Below are 18,431 nucleotides of genomic sequence, written 5' to 3'. Positions count from 1 at the left end.
CCCTGGTCACATCCTTTGGAAATTTGCTGACCCTTTGCTAACTGCAGGGGTTTAGAAACAGTATTTATCAGACAAGACAGTGAGTGCAGCTGCAGACATGAGCTCCCAGCAGCTGGGACTGAGTACACAGGCTCTGCAGAAGATCACGCTGGCTAAAATCAGCATGGACCGGGGAGGGCTTCATGGAGTCCCACCCATAGCGAAGGAGCTATTGGCAGCTGGTGCTACTGGGGAAGGGAGAGTCATCTTTCTTCAGGGATTGCTGCCCCTGAGAGCTCACCCATGGTCCGGTGACTACCTACAATTTAGTACATGTAAGCCACATTAAAAAGACTCGGTGCGTACTTAACCAAAAACAGAGAAAGAGAGCACAAGAAGTTGGTAGGAGGAGATGGAGAGATGACTCAGAGGTTAAGAACACGGACTGCTCTTCCAGAGGTCCCAGAGTTCAATTCCCAGTAATCACATGGTGGCTCACAACCATCTGGGACTTGATGCTCACAACCATAAGTGGCTCAGTTCCCAGCAACCATATGGTGGCTCACAACCATAGTGGGATCTGATGCCCTCTTCTGGCATAAAGTCGATGGAGCAGTCATATACATAAAATAAATACATAAATCTTAAAAAAAGAAATTGGTAGGAAAGTATGGACAGGGATGGAGGAAGAATAGGAGGAGAGGGGATAGGATGGATTAGAGCCAAACACACTGTATGCATATATGAATATCAAATAAAATATTAAAAAGGAAGCCACTGGAACAGACCAGGGAGCCCAGAAATAAATCCACAGTACCCAAATCATACCACGAGGAGATGATAGATTCTGCAATAACTGGTGCTGGGAAAACTGGCTATCAGTATGTAAAAGACTGAAACTAAACTCTCACCACCCACAGATGAAAACAGCTCCAAGTGTAAGACTGGACTGTGTGTACTGAAAGAGAAAGCAGGAGGACCCTTCTTGTCATTGCTCTTGGTCAGGAGTTGCCAAGCACAGACAGAAACAAAATCAGACAGACAGGAGGACACCAAACTCAAAAGCCCTGGACAGCCAAGCAAACAGCTAAATAGAGAGATACGTGGAAGAAAGTTTGTGTGACCTACGCATCTGACGAGAAATTAACACCCAAAGCAGAAAAAAAATTCAAACAGTCCAGGAAAGATGGAATTATAAAAGGGGTGCAGGCAAGAGACATTTCTCAGAAGATATGCAAATAGCCCATAGGTGTGTGTGTGTGTGTGTGTGTGTGTGTGTGTGTGTGTGTGTGTGAATGTGCTCAGCGTCACAAGCCATGGGGAAGGGATGTTCATGCCACAGTGCATCACTCCAACATGGGATCACAGGGGGTCTGGAGCAACAGAGCCCACATGGAAGCTCCATTTCCAAGGGATCTGACTCCCTCTGCTGATCTCCAAAGTCACCAGGCAGACACATGGTGCACAGACATAAATACAAGCAAAACATACATATAAAATAAACAAATCTACAAAAGTACAGGTTAATGAAAGTACTAGGAAGGATGTGGAGGGAAGGGGAGGTGATATTAATACAGCTCAGTTGGTAGATTGCTCGAGGGGCCTGCGTGAAGTCCTGGGTTTAACGTCACCACGTGGATGACTATAATCCCAGCACTGAGATGGTGGAGTTGGGGGGGATCAGAAGATCGTGGATGTGATGATTTGGAGGCTATCCTGCGATACACGAGACCCTACCTTAAATATGAGAAGAACGTGTGTAATGAAATATAGGTGTGGCATTTCACTTGTATTTTAATAAGTAAAGTTTGCCTGGGGATAAGAAAAGTAAAGCAGCCACACTGGCCAGTTTTATAGATCAGGCAGCAATAACACACACCTTTAATCCCAGTAGCCACATTAGCTTTCCATGGAAACCAGGTGGTAGTGGTGCACACCTTTAATCCCAGCCCTAGAGAGGATTATAAAACAGGAAGGAGACAGCTCTCAGACAGTGTCATTCTGAAATTCCTGGAGGCAGGATCGCCATTTAGGACTGAGGTCGAGGTAACAGCCAGTGGCTAGCTATTTTGCTTTTTGGATCTTCAGGTTGAACCCCAATTTCTCTCTCTGAGTTTTTATTAATCGTGCTTCACAAGTGAGTGACCCGCCTCCCAGCTGAACTGCCCCATTCTCTGGATTTGGTTCCCAAGGACCCATCCCACAGCCCTCCCTCCACCTCACTGCCCACCCCACCCCTACCCACAATGCCAGCAGACCGCCACTGCTCAGGTGCAGCCACACCAGTCAGAAGAACAGGTGCAGCACCCCAATCAGAGCAGAGACACCCACACACACACTACACCTAACTAAGGCCAAGCTAGCCACCAGAAATCCAGACCCCAACTCAGACAGATTCGCTGCTTGGTAAGAAGTCACACCAGCCTCCAGAAATCTAGGTCACAAGAGCCAGAAGACCAAAGAGGAAACAGAAACCAAGCATCAGAATACCCATTCAACAAAGACAGACTCAGAAATCGACATCCCAAGCCTAGATGCCTAAACAGCAGTGTGAGAACACAGTTGACAACAAAGAAGGCAATATGGCACCACCAGAGCCCAGCTAGCCTACGACAGCAGAACCCAGATGTCCCAATGCATCTGATGCACAAGAAAATGACGTTAAAGACAATTTTGAGATGACAATAGAGGACCTCAAAGAGGAATTGAAAAAATAGTCCCTTAAAGAAATTGAGGAAATAACAAACAAAAAAATTGGAGAAAATCAATAAATCTATTAAAGAATGCCAAAGAGTCAAGAAAAAAAAAAACTCAAATAACCGGGTGAAGGAAACCTTTTAAGACTTGAAAATCAAAATAGAAGCATTAAAGAAAACACAAACTGAGGGAATTCTGGAAATGGAAGATCTGGGAAAGCAAACTGCAACTACAGATGCAAACATCACCAACATACAAAAGATGGAAGAGAGATTCTCAGGCATTGAAAATATAAGAGATAAATAGATTCGTTGGTCCACGAAAATGTTAAATCTATCTATGCTGTACAGTAGTGACAGTACATGCCTTTAATCCCAGCATCCAGGAGGAGGAGGCAGGCAGATGTCTGTGGGCCAGTTGGTCCACACAGCAAGTTCCGGGAAAGCCAAAGAAAGAAAAAGAAAAGAAAAGAAAGAGAAAGGAAGAAAGAAAGATTGTTAAATCTAAAAACTAACAGAAAACATTCAGGAAATCTGAGATACTATGAGAAGACAAAACATAAAATAATAGGAATAGAAGAAGCAGAAAAATCCCAGCTCAAAAACCCCAGAAAATATATTTAACAAAATCATGGAAGAAAATTTTCCTAACCCAAAGAAGCAAATGCCTATAAAGATACAAGAAGCTTGCCGAATACCTAATAGACATGATCAGAAAAGAAAGTCCCGGTGTCACACAATAATCAAATGCTAAACATACAAAATAAAGAATATTAAAAGCTGCAAAGGAAAAAGATCAAGTAACATATAAAGACAGACCTATTAGAATTACATCCAACTTCTCAACAGATACTGTAAAAACCAGAGGGCCTGGACAGATGTCGTGCAGACTCTAAGAAACCAGTAATGCCAGCCCAGACTACTATACCCTGCAAAACTTCCAATCATCATAGATGGAGAAAACAAGATATTCCGTGACAAAGTCAAATCTAAACAATATCTACCCACAAATCCAGCCTGACAGAAGGTACTAGAAGGAAAACTCCAACCAAAGCAGATTAATTATATCAATGAAAACACAAGCAATCAATAATTTCACATCAGCAAAACTCAAAGAAGGGAAACACACACTACCACCACCAACAACACAACAAAATAAGAGGAATTAACAATCATTGGACATTAATTTCTCTCAATATCAATGGACTCAGTTTGCCAATAAAAAGACATAGGTTAACAGAATGGGTACAGAAACATGATACACCCTTCTGCTGTGTACAAGAAACATACCTCAACATCAAAGACAGGCATTACCTCAGAGTAAAGGAGTGGAAGATGATTTTCCAAGCAAATGGACCTAAGAAGCAAGCTGGGGTAGCTATTAATATCTAACAAAATATATTTCAAACCTAAATTAATCAAAAGAGATGGTGAAGGACATTTCATATTTATCAGAGAAAAAATATACAAATTCTTAGCCGGGCGGTGGTGGAGCACGCCTGTAATCCCAGCACTCGGGAGGCAGAGGCAGGCTGATCTCTGTGAGTTCGAGGCCAGCCTGGTCTAACAAAGTTAGTTTCTGGTTAGGTTCCAAAACCGCAGAGAAGCCCTGGCTCGAAAAAAAAATATATATATATACAAATTCTTTACATATATGTCCCAAATGCAAGGGCACCTACATTTGTACAAGAAACATTACTAAAGTTTAAATCACACATCAAACCTCACACATTAAAGGTGGGGGACTCCAATACCCCATTCTCACAAAGACAGGTCATTCATACAAAAACTAAACACAGAAATAATGAAGCTAACAGATGTTATGACTCAATGAACCTAACAGACATCTACAGAACATTTCACCCAAACACAAAAGAATACACCTTCTTTGCCAGGGGCCATGTCAGAGGAGCAGCAGGTGGCAATTGAAGTTCAGTTGTCAGCCCACCAGCAGGAAAATCCTTGATGGGAAATCTTGGATAGGGAAGGTCCTGAGACCACTGGATCAAGGAATAAATAAAGAAATTAAATACTTCTTAGAATTCAATGAAAATGAAGGTACAACCAACCTAAACGTATGGGATACAATGAAAACAGAACTAAGAGGAAAAGTTCATGGCACTAAGTGCCTTCATAAAGACATTGCAAAGATCTCACACTTGTGATTTAACAGAACACCTGAAAGCTCTAGAACAAAAAAAGCAAACACCCCCAAAAGAAGTAGATGGCAGGAAATAATCAAACTGAGGGCTAAAATCAATAAGATAGAAGAAAAGAGAACAATACAAAGAAACAATGAAACAAAGAGCTGGTTCTTTGAGAGAATCAACAAGATAGACAAACCCTTATTTAAACTAACTAAAAGACAGAGAAAGAACACCCAAATTCAAACAAATTCAGATCAGAAATGAATAGCAACTGACACCGAGGAAGTACAAAGAATCATTAGGTCAGACTCAAAAACCTGTACTTGCAAGATTGGAAAAAAATCTAAAAAAAAAAAAAAAAAAAGGACAACTTCCTGATAGATACCATGAATGAAGTTAGGTCAAGATCAGATAAACAATTTAAATAGAACTATAACCTCTAAGGAAATAGAAGTAATGATTAAAAGTATCCCTCCTCGCTCCCACTCCCAAAAGCCCAGGACCAGACGGTTTTAGTGCAGAATTCTACCAGACTTTCAAAGAAGAGCTAATATCAACAGTCCTCAAATTATTCCATAAAATAAAAACAGAAGGAACATTGCCAAGTTCATTTTATGAGGCCACAGTCACCCTGATACCCAAACCACACAAAGATTCAATAAAGAAGGAGAATTACAAAACAGTGTCTCTTATGAATATTGATGCAAAAATGCTCAATAAAATACTTGCAAACTGAATCCAAGAATATATAAAAAAGATCATTCACTCTGATCAAGTAGCCTTCATCTCAGAGATACAGGGATGGTTCAACACATGAAAATCTGTCATTGTAATCCATCTTATCAGCAAACTGAAAGGAAAAAGCCTACATGATTATCTCATTAGATGATGAAAAGGCCTTTGAGAAAATCCAACACCCCTTCATGATAAAAGTTTGAAGAAGTCAGGAATGCAAGGGACATACCTCAACATAATAAAGCAATTTACAGTAAGCCTATAGCCAACATCAAATTAAATGGAGAGAAACTCAAAGCAATTCCACTAAAATCAGGAACAAGACAAGGCTGTCTACTCTCTATCTATTCAATATAGTACTTGAAGTGCTATCTAGAGAATAAGATAACCAAAGGAGATCAAGGGGATACAAATTGGAAAGGAAGAAGTCAAAGTATCACTATTTGCAGATGATATTATAGTGTATATATAATTATATATATATATACATATATATGTATATATATTATATATTCTACCAGAAAAGTACTGCTAATTAAAACCTTCAGCAAAGTGGTTGTATATAAAGACGACCATGCTACAGTCCCAGACCCAGAGAGGCTAAGTAACAAGGAGGTATTAAAGGTAAGGGGATACAAGGATCTCTTTGGAAAAGAGTAATGGAACAGATTTTGAGGATAGACTGGCAGCGGGTGCGGTGGGGAACAGGAGGGATCAAGTGGGGGGAGGAGAAAATACTGGGAGAAACAACTGCATTGGGGGAGCATCTCAGGAAAGAGGTGGAAACCTAGTGCAGTGGAAACCACATGGAATCTAGCAAAAAGCTAGGGTTGCTCTAAAGAGTTTACAAAGACTCCCGGTAATGGCGGACACACAGCTGTTGTAAGAATTTATTCAGCCAATAGCTTTTTGGGTACCGGCCCCTTAGGGCGTGGTCTGAGGCGCTATGTATGGACTGATATAAGTGCAGATGAAAAGCGTGCTCGCTCTCTTGGCGCGGGGTTGGTCTCCAGTGCCCACAAAGCAGAGGACCCAGGTTCTCTGCCCTTATTGTGAGTTTTTTTCTCAAATAAATACTTGTTATCCTTTATTCTGGTCTCTCGTGTATTTCCTTAATTACACCTACACACAGCCTGAACCGGCCATCTTCTGTAACCAGGCAATCCCTCGAGTGAAGGGACTGGGACACCAACCTAGCCACAAAACCTTCGATTAACAGTTAGTCCTGCCGGCAGTGTTCTGGGACCAGAGCCTAGCAGAATCCTCATCAAAGCGACCAGAGGGACTTCATCCAGCAACTGTTGGGAGCAGAGGCAGAGTCCCACAGAAAACAGGCAGAGCTCAGGGAGTCCCATGGAGGGGTAGGAAGGATCAAAGCAACCATGGCCCACAGAATCGTCTGACGGGGTGTGTTGGGGGCTCGCAGAGATCAGGGAGCCAGTAGGGATATGCCCTAGGTCCTCCTCATCTATGCTATGGCTGAGTAGCGTGGTGTTCTTGTGGGAACTAACAGTGGAAACAGGGATTGTGTCTAACTTTTTTGCCTGCTTGTGGGACCCCTTTCCTCCTACGGGTTCACCTCATCCAGCCACGCGTTGATGGCATGTGCTTTATCATGCCATGTTGGGTTGATGTCCTCGGGGGACCTGCTCTTTTCTGAGGAGGGGAGACAGGGGAGAATCTGGGAGAGAGCGGGAGTGGGAGAGACTGGAGGGAGGATACTGCAGTCAGGATGTAATATATGTGAGAAGAATCAAAACAAAAGCCAAAAAACCACTGGGGGAAAAAGAATGACTATTTCTGGGGAAAGCAGTATAGAGGCCCTCCCTCCAATTTAATGATAATACCATTGGCTCAGCAGTTCCACTTCCGGGTGCGTAGCCACGGGACCTGAACGCTGCACCCTGTGAAGCTGTCTGCACTGGCACATGCAGCGCTGTTCTCAACAGCCGAGGCCTGAGAAACTGTGTTACACACACAGTGGAATAGTGCTTAGCCCCCAACAGAAGGGAAGCCTGCCACCTGTGGCAAAGGTGAGCAACGAGCAAGTTGTACCTGGTGAAATAAGCCAGGGACAGCAAGCCAGATTCTGCACAGCCTCTCCTAGAACAGGAATCTGAAAAAGACTCAACTTAGTCATGCAGAGAGAAGAGTGGCTGCCAGCGATTGGGGAGGAGGGAGAAGAGGAGAAAAAAGAGGAAGAGGAAAGAGAACAGTGCCTGACTGGAGTGAAGGCCTCAGCTCCCTGGGCCTTGATTTCTTACCCTCTACCATTGTTCAGGCCACAACAGAGCACCAGTCACAGCCTGTGTACCCTGCAGGGGAGGAGACACCATCTGGGTGGATTTCCCATGGACCTTAGATGGAGCTGTGTTCCCACTACTCGTGGGACATGGATGACGGTCTCATTAGGCATTACCTTTGGTGTCATCATCCACAGCCTGAGGATGTAGAGGCAATGACAGGGTGGCCAGAGTACGGACTGTGGCATTCTGGGAAGATGTTGTCTGGGCACTCTGCCAAGTCTGTGACCCTGTAGGGATGCTCTTTTTGAATAAAAGGAGCGAGCCATGGCAGTGTTACTTCTTTAGACTGATGGAAGACCCACTGAGTTGTCTCCGCCCAGTGTTAAAAAGGGGAGTGGATTGGGTGTGGTGGCGCATGCCTTTAACCCTAGCACTCAAGAGGCAGAGCCAGAGGCAGGTGGATTTCTGTGAGTTCAAGGCCAGCTTGGTCTACAGAGTGAGTTCCAGGACAGGACAACCAGAGCTACATGGAGAAACCCTGTCTCAAGAAAAATCAAAACCAAAACCAAAAAAAGAAGAAGGAGAAGAAGAAATAGAAGAAAGAGAAGGAGAAGGAGATGGAGAAGGAGGAGGAGAAGGAGAAGGAGGAGAAGAAGAAGAAAAAGAAGAAGAAGAAGAAGAAGAAGAAGAAGAAGAAGAAGAAGAAGAAGAAGAAGAAGAAGAAGAAGAAGAAGAAGGATGCATGGATCTAGAACACACTAGACACAGTACAGGGTAGAGTTCCTGCAGGCTGTCGAGAGCAAAGTCTCCTGTCACTGGACTTGGGAAGAGCACCAGTTGATGACACCCCATCCCAAACATACCCTTGCCTATTCCTAACGACTCTGTCAAGAGCTCTAGCCCTGGAGCTGGAAGGCCTTGTGTTAGTCCAGGGTAGAAAGTCCTGTGAGTCGGGGCTACTCTGGAATCCCTCTCCTGAGAAATGGGTACCATGAGTGAACTCCTCAGGCATGGGAATGTGGGTGGTAATTCCCATCTTCAGTTTGGCCTGTCTTTTCTTCCCACTCAGCTCCTCAAGATGTGCCCCTCACAGCCCAGAAAAGAACGCAGGGACACTCAATTTTGTGAATATTATCTTTATTCAGGTGCCTGGAGGCCAAATTTGCCAGCCCTATGTCCCATTGCCTTGTCATGGATCCAGCTATGCTGGGAGGGGTGGCGATTACTCCAGCGATGCCTGAGTGTGGATGGGGTTGGTTGGGGAGGGGTAGATATCTGGGGTGGACTCAAGATACCCAGGAGCTTTTCAGCCGCAGCCAGTACAGGCGACATTTATACACAGCTCGCATTCGTCGGTGGCGATGGTCCCTGTGTAGGAAGAAGGCAGGTTAGCTGAAATTGGACCTCAGGGGTCAGTGGTCACAGATGCTGCTGGCCAGGAGCTACTGGGGAAAGGGCCTGATGATCTTCCTTCCAGAGATCCGGAAGCTCTGGACTCAGACTGAGGGGGTCAGGGCCTAGATTCCTCTCTGCTGTCTTTCCTAGCAGAGACTCGGCAAGGAACTTTCTCTCCTGGTCTGAGATTTCTTATCTGCTACACGGGCTAAGAAACCTGACCTGAATACTATAGGCAGGGGCCTGGGCAAAAGGATCAGGGCCTGCTCAGAGCAGGGACATAACTACTTGTAGATTGGACCACCTGTGCCCAGCTTTTCTGCATCCTTCTGATTCCAGCTCAGCTGTCACCTCCCCAGGGAGTCATCCCAAGCCTGATCTCGCCAGATGGCTCAGACGGATGCATCTCACGGAATCATGTTGGTGTCTTCCCAGAGTCCCTCCCCACATTGTGAGGTCTTTGAAGAACTTCTCAGGGCTGTGGGATTGGGGCAGTTCTAGGGAGGGCAGGAGCCGTGGCCCTCCAAACTTCCTGTCCATAGCCACTGGGTTGCTTAACAGAAACAAGTGATGGTGGAGAGGAGGGGTAGGAAGCACGTAGAGGGCAGGGAGACGGCAGGGTTGGGGGAACGGTGTGCCGTGTGCTTACTCAAGGCCTTGAAGATGCTGGCAGCTTCCTGGGAGGCACAAACAGGCTGGAGGTCCACGGGCAAGGCTGGGTCATGGCACACACCAGGTAAGAGGCTACTGGTTTTCAGTTGGGGGTTGGACATCTGCTCCTTCTCCAACTCACTCAGCTTCTTCACCGATTCCAGCTGTACTTGGAAGCCATTGTACTGGGGAGCAGGGAGGGGAGAAAGGTCATCAGGCCCTCCCTGGCTAGGAGCAGGCAGTGACATGAGACTGGAGTCATCAAAATCCCACAGGTCCTCTAGGGTGCTTTTTATGCTCACGGAGAGTCCAAGCCACACTGGAAAAGCAGCTTGGAGGAGAAAAGTGGAGTCTTAGTTGGTGATCTGCCACCAACAGCACCGGAAGCCTCCTGTTGCAGGCAGTTCCCAGAAGGCTGTGGTGCACTGTAGGTCATGTGGCATTAGGCACAGGCAGACCCTTGCTCGCTCAGCTCCCGTCTTCGCCTCCATCTAGCTGTCTATCTCTTCTCCATGTGACCTGACTTTCCCGTGTGGAAGCCTGGCACCAAGCAGAGCAGCTAACAGAGCCTTTCTCTGCACTGGCCTGGGGACTGTCTGGTGAGGCTGATTCTCATCCCCTCCTAGACCCTTTTCTTCTTCTCCTGGGAACCCTGCCAGACACAGATGCCAAACTACAGTTGCACAGGGTTGGCAAGACCAGCAACATCCTGCCACACAGTGGCCAGGCCTGATTCCATGCCCCACCCGTCTTATAGTCCCTGGAAGGACACAGAAGCCCATGTTCCCTTCTCCTGGCCTTTGCTCTGTCTAGAACATGTTGGCCTGGGCCTGGCACTATTTATCCTTCAGTGAGCACAAAGGTCCCTGCCAGGGAAACCCTTCTGTGGCTTGCCCATGTGGGTAAGCACAGGGGTGGGAACACGAGAGGTCTCCTTCCCTTCCATGCCCCCATAGGACTGACCCTGACCTGGTGCTGTGGACACTCCTGCAACCTCCACCTAGCAGGTGTCTCAGTCTAGATTGACTGCTGGACCGAGCCCGGGTCCTTCACCCAAAGGGTAGGCTGGGTGGTGGGGGGGTCTCACCTTGATGTAGACGGACTGTGCACCCTGCAGCAGCAGCAGCAGCAGGACCATGGCAGCCCACAGTTGGCTCCCCAGCATGGCTCTGACTCCCATCTCACGCCTCTGGGTTCCAGCTTCCTCTGCTGTCCACCTGGCTGCTACCTGTCTCCTGGCCAGCAGCCCCTTATAGGCCAGGGTCCAGAGCTCTGGTCACTTATTAACTGTCTGACTGGGGTGGGGTTGACAGAAGTCTGGCTCTTTGACAAATTCAAAGTTGGTTCCCAGGAAGGAGGTGGGGGCCACGAGGGGGAACCCAGAGCGTGTGGGAACATGGTCTGCCAAGGGCTCGTCATGAATAGAGTTCTATGGGACGACCTTGGGCCTCTTCACTTTCTGTTCTCTCCTCCACACCTGGGAGGAGGGGAAGTGAAAAGTCAGGGGAGCACCACCAGGGGAAGTGATTTGCCCCAGGTCAAAGTGACTCCATGTGTCGTTAGCCCAGGTCAGCCTCGCGTTCTTTGAAGCATGCAGGCAAATGGCTCAGAGCAAGGTGGACACACAGGCTGACCTCGGGACTTTCCAGTACTAACTTCACCCAAGTCCAACATCCTGCTCCAAAAACCAGAACTGCGAATAGAAAGGCCAGCCTTGTAATAGGCAGCCTGCTGCCTGCCATTTCCCATCTGTACCCGAGTACCCTGGGTTGTGTGTGACCCTTATCAACTACCTGTACATCTGAGCAGCCGGCAGATCAACACGGCGTGAAAAGAAAGAGCCTGGGTATCATAGAAAGTGGCAGAGGCTCAGTGCCAGCTCTGGAGCAGCTGCTGCGTGTGCCCGGGGAGTTACATCGTGTCTGACTGAGGTTTTCTTTACTCTCCGACCCCACAAGCCTATCAAAGCCACCCACAAAGGTGACTGTGGGCAGGATGGGATCCAGCCCCTTGAGTTTATCTTCATTCCCTGGGTGACTCATCTATAACAGGTCCTTTAATCTCACAGCCCACCTCCCCAGTGGGTGAAGGTCAGATCAGAGAGAAGAGGGGCGAAGGTTCAGAGGGTGCTATCACCATGGCCAGGGCCAGCTACACTCAACAGTGGTCCTGCAGGGGCAGGGCTGGACCAGGAACCCCAGCATGGGCCTGAGCTGAAACCACTACAGCCTCCCTGGCACCTACAGTCACTCAGATTTGGTGGCTAGATGAAGGCCATCATGTGCTCCATCAGACCAGTCCTGCTTACGCATGTGTGATAACACTGCATCTTCCCAGAAGGCCCAGACTTCACGCTTATCTTGCCTTGAAATAGATAAAAGGCTCAAGTGAACTTTGGAGTTTCTTATGTCTTGCTTTGAATCCAGACTTCGGCCTTTATTCTGTGGAGTCTTTGGAGTCTCAAAGTCTCTTCTCTGCAAGATGCTAAAACTGTCAGAAAGCAGTAGCTCACACGCCTGAGTAACGCAAGGCATGACGAGGCACTCTGCCCATGTTCCCTTGGGGAGTCTGAGAGATGGGTGGTATTCTGTCCAGCACCCTTACCTGTGCTCAGCCTGGGTTGCTATGAAAAAAGTACGAGCCTTAGAGGTAGGGACACCTGGGCTTGAACCCAGCTTCCGGCAGTTAGCCACCATGTGACTTTGCTTACCCTTGGTGAATTTCCTCACCACTGAAGTCAAGAACACAATGACTAACCTAACAGTGCTTGTGAAAACTAACAACTCTTGTCTGGGGAGCGGTGGTCCCTGCCCCCAGATTATCCAATTTCAGCACACGCCCAGGGACACCTGCAACAAAGATGGCTTCCCTACCTGTTCTTTTCCTTGGAATCCTCCCAGACAAGCCCTGTCTCTGAACTTGAGGAGGTGACAGTTTTGACCTCCAGCCTCCTGCTGGCCGGATTCAGTGCCACCCTATCCAGAGCACTGGGGTTTTCTCAGCCGTGTCACCTCAGGTAAGTGCTACAACCTGAGGTTTCAGCTTCCAATTTGTATAAAAATGACTGGTCCCCAGTGTTGGGAATTGTCATGAGCCTGCTTGATTGCCAGTCTCCCCCTCTTCCTGTGGGACAAGCTTAGCCCACCGGTCCCTTTATCAAGGGATAGGAGTCACCCATCAGAGTGTGAAGGCCCTGTGGTAGTGGTTCCCTTCCTTTCTCTAGCCACTGGCTCTTCCCATGGCCATCTCTCCCTGGGAATGAATCATGACTTCCTCTTCCACCTGATAAGACTCGAAATTTCCAACTCCATCTCCTGCTAATCTCTTCATGAATGACCCACCATCCATCAAAGCCAGCTTGGTCACAGATGTGAATCCTCACTGTCACTCTGATCAGCTCATTTAGGTCACATAATGTCACTTCCTTCTTTACGGGCCTGGGAAGCCACTACCATAGCAGCCTGTGGAAGCTCACACAGAGGAGGATGGGGAACAGTTTGCCTCTGTAGGTTTAGCTGCTCCTCTCCCCACATGGAATCCCTGCTCGGTATCTACTTTCATAGCACCCCAATTTCCCCAGCAACACCTTTCAGAGTTTGTTGTCTACTTGGCTGTGGGCTTATGGGCTTTCCAGGTTTCCTGACACCGCCTAGCCCTATCTCTTCAGTATCCTTGGTCCCTAAGGTGCTCACCAGGGGCATCAGGACCCATCCTTGGGCCTCTGTCCTCTTCCTACAGTTACCTTCTTTGGTAGTATCATCTAGCTTCAGGGAATTCCATGTCTCCAGTTTCTGGGATTGCCTAGCCTAAGCCCCCCACTCATCAGTCTGTCAACCTCCTCACCCCATGGATAATACTACCATGTGCTCAGGTGGTCAAGCTAAAACTCAAGGAGTCATTCATTCTTCACACCACTTTTTCATTTGCCAAATTCAACGCCTTCACAAGTTCAGTTATATTGACCTTCAGAATGTTTTTAGATTCCAACCAATCAGGGCTCACCTCCTCCCTAAGGATGAGAGATCTAAGCTATCATCCTTGGTTTCTTGAATTATTGTAACCGCAGTGTTAGGCAGAGGTCTCCAGAGAAACAGTATCCACAGGATCTGTTCACCTATCGTCCGTCAATCAACCAACCATCAACCTATCTGACACCTGTTTTCTATCTAGATTTGCTTTGCGGGACTGGCTCCTGTGACCTCAAGACTGGCAGCTCTGAAATCCGTAGGGAGGGTCGACAGGCTGGTAGTTCAGCAAAGAGTCGCCCACACGCTGTAGCGAATTCTTATCATTTTATGCTGCCTTTGTGTCTATTTTAAATACAGGCTGGACGTTTTCACACTGAGGTGTGGCGAGTTTCTAATTTTACTCACTTCTGCCCAGTTCCTCAATGTGATCGATCCACATGTCCACCTCAGGTAACTTCCTGGTGATCCCTTCCTATGGAGTAGTCAAATATAGCCTGGCCGGCTCTGTTGACTTTCACACCCTGTGTGGACAAAATAGATATATATCACTGTAAACCACGTCTCAGTCAGTGTCACCTTCTGGAACTGCAGCCTGTGCCTGCTTTTGTGTTTTATGGCTTTTGTTTTATTTTGAACTGAGTTTCACTATGTAGACCAGGCTGGCCCAGAACTCACAGAGTTCCTCGTGCCTCTGTCTTTCAAGTGCTGGGACTACAGGTGCAGTGCTTGCCTGAAACACACCATCTAAAGAAAGATTCTATCTCTGTCTCATCTCTGTCTGTCTGTCTGTCTGTCTGTCTGTCTGTCTGTCTGTCTGTCTTCCCACCTGTATGTGTGTGGCTTCTGGGAGGAGATCCCAGACCTATTTCCGTCCTGCAAATGTTTCCCCTAGTCACGGCCAGGACTCTGTGAAGTCCATGCCTGGGAGCCATCTGGAATCTGAGATCTCAGGGCAGGGCAGCGTTCAGAAATGCAGGTGGAGACCCTGTGTTCAGTCTCCAGGTTCGACTTCTCCTCTGAACATCTTAATCTTTGCTCTCAAGACTTTCAACTGACTGAAGCCCCACACCCATGGAGGGCGACCTGCTGTACTGGAGACTTATTGAATATCAGTACTAACCAGAAATAAAATACTTATTTTCAGAACAACACCTAGGTGGGAGTTTGACTAAACAATGAGCTGTCACGAGTGTCTGAGCTGACTCATTGAGCCCACACCTGCCCCGCTGCTGGCCTTTCTCCAGACATAGTCATCATGATCCTATGACGATCCAGCTTCCCACTTCACACCCAGTAAAACCCAAAGGCTTCCTTCCAACTCTGGGTTCCCTTGGGCACACCCTCTTCAGCTTTGACTTCAGCTCCAAAGCTTTGCTCTTTGGGCTTCATGAACCCTTCTAGTTTCCATGCCCCTCAAACATGCCAAGAACTATGTTTTATTCCGTTTTAGGTTGGTATGCAGGACAATGGGTTTCCTCATAGCATCTTCATATACAAGGGCCATTGTTCCGTGTCCTCATCATGACTGGTTCCATTCCTTGGCTGCTGTGGACAGTGCAGGCACAAAAGTGGCTGTGCATGTATCTCTATGGTGTTGACATACAGTCCTTTAGACGTATACTCAAGTGCGGTACAGCTGGGTCACATGGTGGATCCAGTTTCTGTGTTTTGCAGAACTCACACACACACACTGATTTCCGTAGCTGGTGCACCAGTTGACACTCACACGGGCAGTGAACGGGACTTCCTCTTTCCCCACAGCTGTGCCATCATTGGCTGGCATCTCTTCTCTTGATTATAGTCATTCTGACTAGGGCAAGAAAGACTCCAAACGGGTTCAGATTTGCATTTCCTTGATGGCTAATGATGTTGAGCACGTTTTCACGCATTTATTGGCCATTTGTATTTCTTTTTGAGAAATGTCTTTTCAGCTCATTGGATCGTTTATTGATTTGGAAGATGTTTAATTTTGGGGCACCTGTGCATGTGTTTTGAAACAGGGTTCTGGTTATGCAGTCGTGGTTAGCTTGGAACTCACTGTGTAGACCAGGTCTCAAACTATAGAGATCTGCCTGCTTCTCTCCCATGTGTCACTACAGCTGATAGAGCTTAAGTTTTACAATTATGTGTTTATCCCAGATGTTAATACCTAATGTGATGAGTAGATAGTTTTTCTACCCTCTGTAGTCTGTCTCTGGCTGTTCTCTGTGCAGAAGCTTCTTCATTTCATGAATTAAACCTGTTCAAGTTCAACCCCATTTGCCAGTTGTTAGGATTACTTCCTGTGTTGCTGAAATCCTTTTCTATCTTGAAATGTTTTACTCATTTCATTCAAAATTCCCAGTCTTACATCTCCTATCCACTTTGAATTCATTTCTGTGCTGGGTGAGAGTGACGGCCGAGGTGCTAAGGAAGCTGTATTTTCTCCAGTGTTTGCTTTAACTTTGCCAAAAACTAGTGGAGGCATCTATAGCCACATGGGCTCAGTACTGGGCCCTCCATGGGGCCCGCGAATCTTTGCTGGCTTTTGTGCTGGCATTAGGCTGTTTGTTACCATGGCTTGGTGGTATAATTTGAGATCAGGCACTGTGGTTCCTCCAGCACTGGTGTCTGCTAAGGATTGCTTTGCATATGAATTTTAGGATTTATTTTTAGAGTGCAGCGTAGAATCCCACTGGGATTCTGAGGACATCACATTGAGTCTGTGGATAACAGTCAGTCATGCAGCCATCTTTCCGGGGTTAATTCTGCCAGCTCACAGGCATGAGAACTCTTTCCATCTTCTATTGGAGAAAGGAGAATTTCTTCCTTCAGTAACTTGAAGCTTTCAGTGCAGGGGTCTTTTATCTCCTTGGTATCATTTTTGAAGCGATTGTGGATGAGATTTCCCTCTCTGATTTCTTTTTTGGAGAATTCATTATTGGTCTATAGAAAAGCTATTGATTTGGTTTTTGAACGCTGATTCTTGTGTCAATTGCTTTGCTGAAAGTGTTTATCATGTCTAAGACCTTTTCAGTAGGATTGTGTCCTGTGTGAATAGGAAAAGTGACTTCTTCTTCTTGTTCCTATTTGTATCGCTTTGGTTTCTTTTTCGTAACTCACGTGTCTCTTCTCTATGGGTCAGGTACTGACTGAGTATAAATAGAGAGACTGGACCCATGTGACTCCCAGATCCTAGAGGAAATGTCCTCAGAGTCCCCCACTCAGTATAACACTGGCTATAAGTTTGCCACGTAGCCCTTATTACGTGGAGTCTGCTCCTATTTTCAGCTTTTCCAGGGTTTTCACCACACTGAACTTTGAAAAAACACATAAAAAAAACTCGGGTCTTTGTTCTTCTTCACCCAGGCCTCTGCTCAAATATCGGTCCCTTAAAGAGATCTTTCCTGACCTTCCTCTTGAGAGCTGCTTCTATCTGTTTGTCTATATCATCACCATCATCTGTTTATCTCTTTTTCTATCTATCCACTCATTCATCCATCTATCCATCCACCCATCTACCTGCTCATCCATCCATCCATCTACCTGCTCATCCATCCATCCATCCATCCATCCATCCATCCATCCATCCATCCACCCATCCATCCACCTGCTCACCCATGAATCCATTTATCCATCCATTCACCCATCCTCCCATCCTCCCATCCATCCACCCATCCACCCATCGATCCATCCAACCATCCATCCATCTACATCCATCCATCCATCCATCCATCCATCCATCCATCCATCCATCCACCTGCTCATCCATCCATCCATCCATCCATCCATCCACCCATCCTCCCATCCATCCATCTTGCATGTTTCTGTTGTAATGAAAGCTGTCGGAATTTGTAATTTGCCTGTTTGGTTCTCTCAAATCAATATTTGGCACATGATCAGTGCTCAGCAAATACTTAAAGCACTGAATGATTAACCACAAACAATTCCAGCATCAGTTCCACCCGCGCGTGTGTGTTTAGTCTTGGGAGTTCCTCGCCTCCCAGAAGCCACAGCCATCCATGCAGTTCCTTCCTGGCACATGGTGGCTACTCAGTAACTATTTGTTATTATTTTCATACTTGTGAAACAATTCCCAGAAACAGATCCTTTCTGGGTGCCACAATAATTCAACTTCCCAGTGGCAGCATCAGCATGAGAGCTGTGAGGGACACCTGGGATGGAAGCCACGCTGTGGAGCCAGCAGCCACCGGGGCAGGACAGGCAGAGAATGGTGGGAAAGACTGGGTCCTAGAGCCAGTCTTTAAAGTCAGAGTACATGGGATTTTCTGTGTACCTGGGTATAAAGGCTGAAGGAAGACAGGAGACCGGGACAAAGCTAAAGTCATCCCTAGTTAAACACTGAATGTTGCTCTTGACAAAGGTGAGAAGCAGGAATGAACCGGGCAGGTTGGGGCGGGGCGGGGGGCGCATTTAGTCTTGACAATCAAATCTGAGACACCTGCCAGATAGGTGAGTGGAGGCAGAAATGTCACCAGCGTGTATCTGCTTCTTGGAGTCCCAAACCTAGATCAAAGAGAGTGACTGGCTGCAGAGAAGAGGATCTGTGGCATTGGAGCTGAGGCCTGGGAGAAGGAGCCGCGGGGGAGAGGAGCAGCAGGGGGGAGGAGCAGC

At 46.9% G+C, this 18,431-nt stretch overlaps 1 protein-coding gene across 1 annotated transcript; it reads right to left on the bottom strand.

Annotated features, from left to right (window-relative positions):
* Positions 1–8,985: 8,985 nt before the first annotated feature.
* Guca2b (guanylate cyclase activator 2B) lies at positions 8,986–11,065 on the bottom strand. The gene is made up of 3 exons (XM_005353330.1): positions 10,937–11,065; positions 9,848–10,034; positions 8,986–9,171 (listed from the first exon to the last, which is right to left on the bottom strand). Exons 1-3 carry the CDS (start codon positions 11,027–11,029, stop codon positions 9,110–9,112), a joined length of 342 nt encoding a protein of 113 aa, XP_005353387.1. The 5' UTR covers positions 11,030–11,065; the 3' UTR covers positions 8,986–9,109.
* Positions 11,066–18,431: the final 7,366 nt, after the last annotated feature.

Source organism: Microtus ochrogaster, chromosome 10, assembly GCF_000317375.1.
Source record: "Microtus ochrogaster isolate Prairie Vole_2 chromosome 10, MicOch1.0, whole genome shotgun sequence".
Lineage (NCBI taxonomy): Eukaryota > Metazoa > Chordata > Mammalia > Rodentia > Cricetidae > Microtus > Microtus ochrogaster.
This window is presented reverse-complemented; position numbering and strand designations above follow the sequence as displayed.

Coding starts and splice junctions, on each gene's coding strand:
- Guca2b (XM_005353330.1), bottom strand. CDS start 11,029: ATGGGAGTCAGAGCCATGCTGGGGAGCCAACTGTGGGCTGCCATGGTC. Junction 10,035..10,936: donor CACAGTCCGTCTACATCAAG/GTGAGACCCCCC, acceptor CCTGCTCCCCAG/TACAATGGCTTCCAAGTACA. Junction 9,172..9,847: donor CAGCATCTTCAAGGCCTTGA/GTAAGCACACGG, acceptor CTTCCTACACAG/GGACCATCGCCACCGACGAA.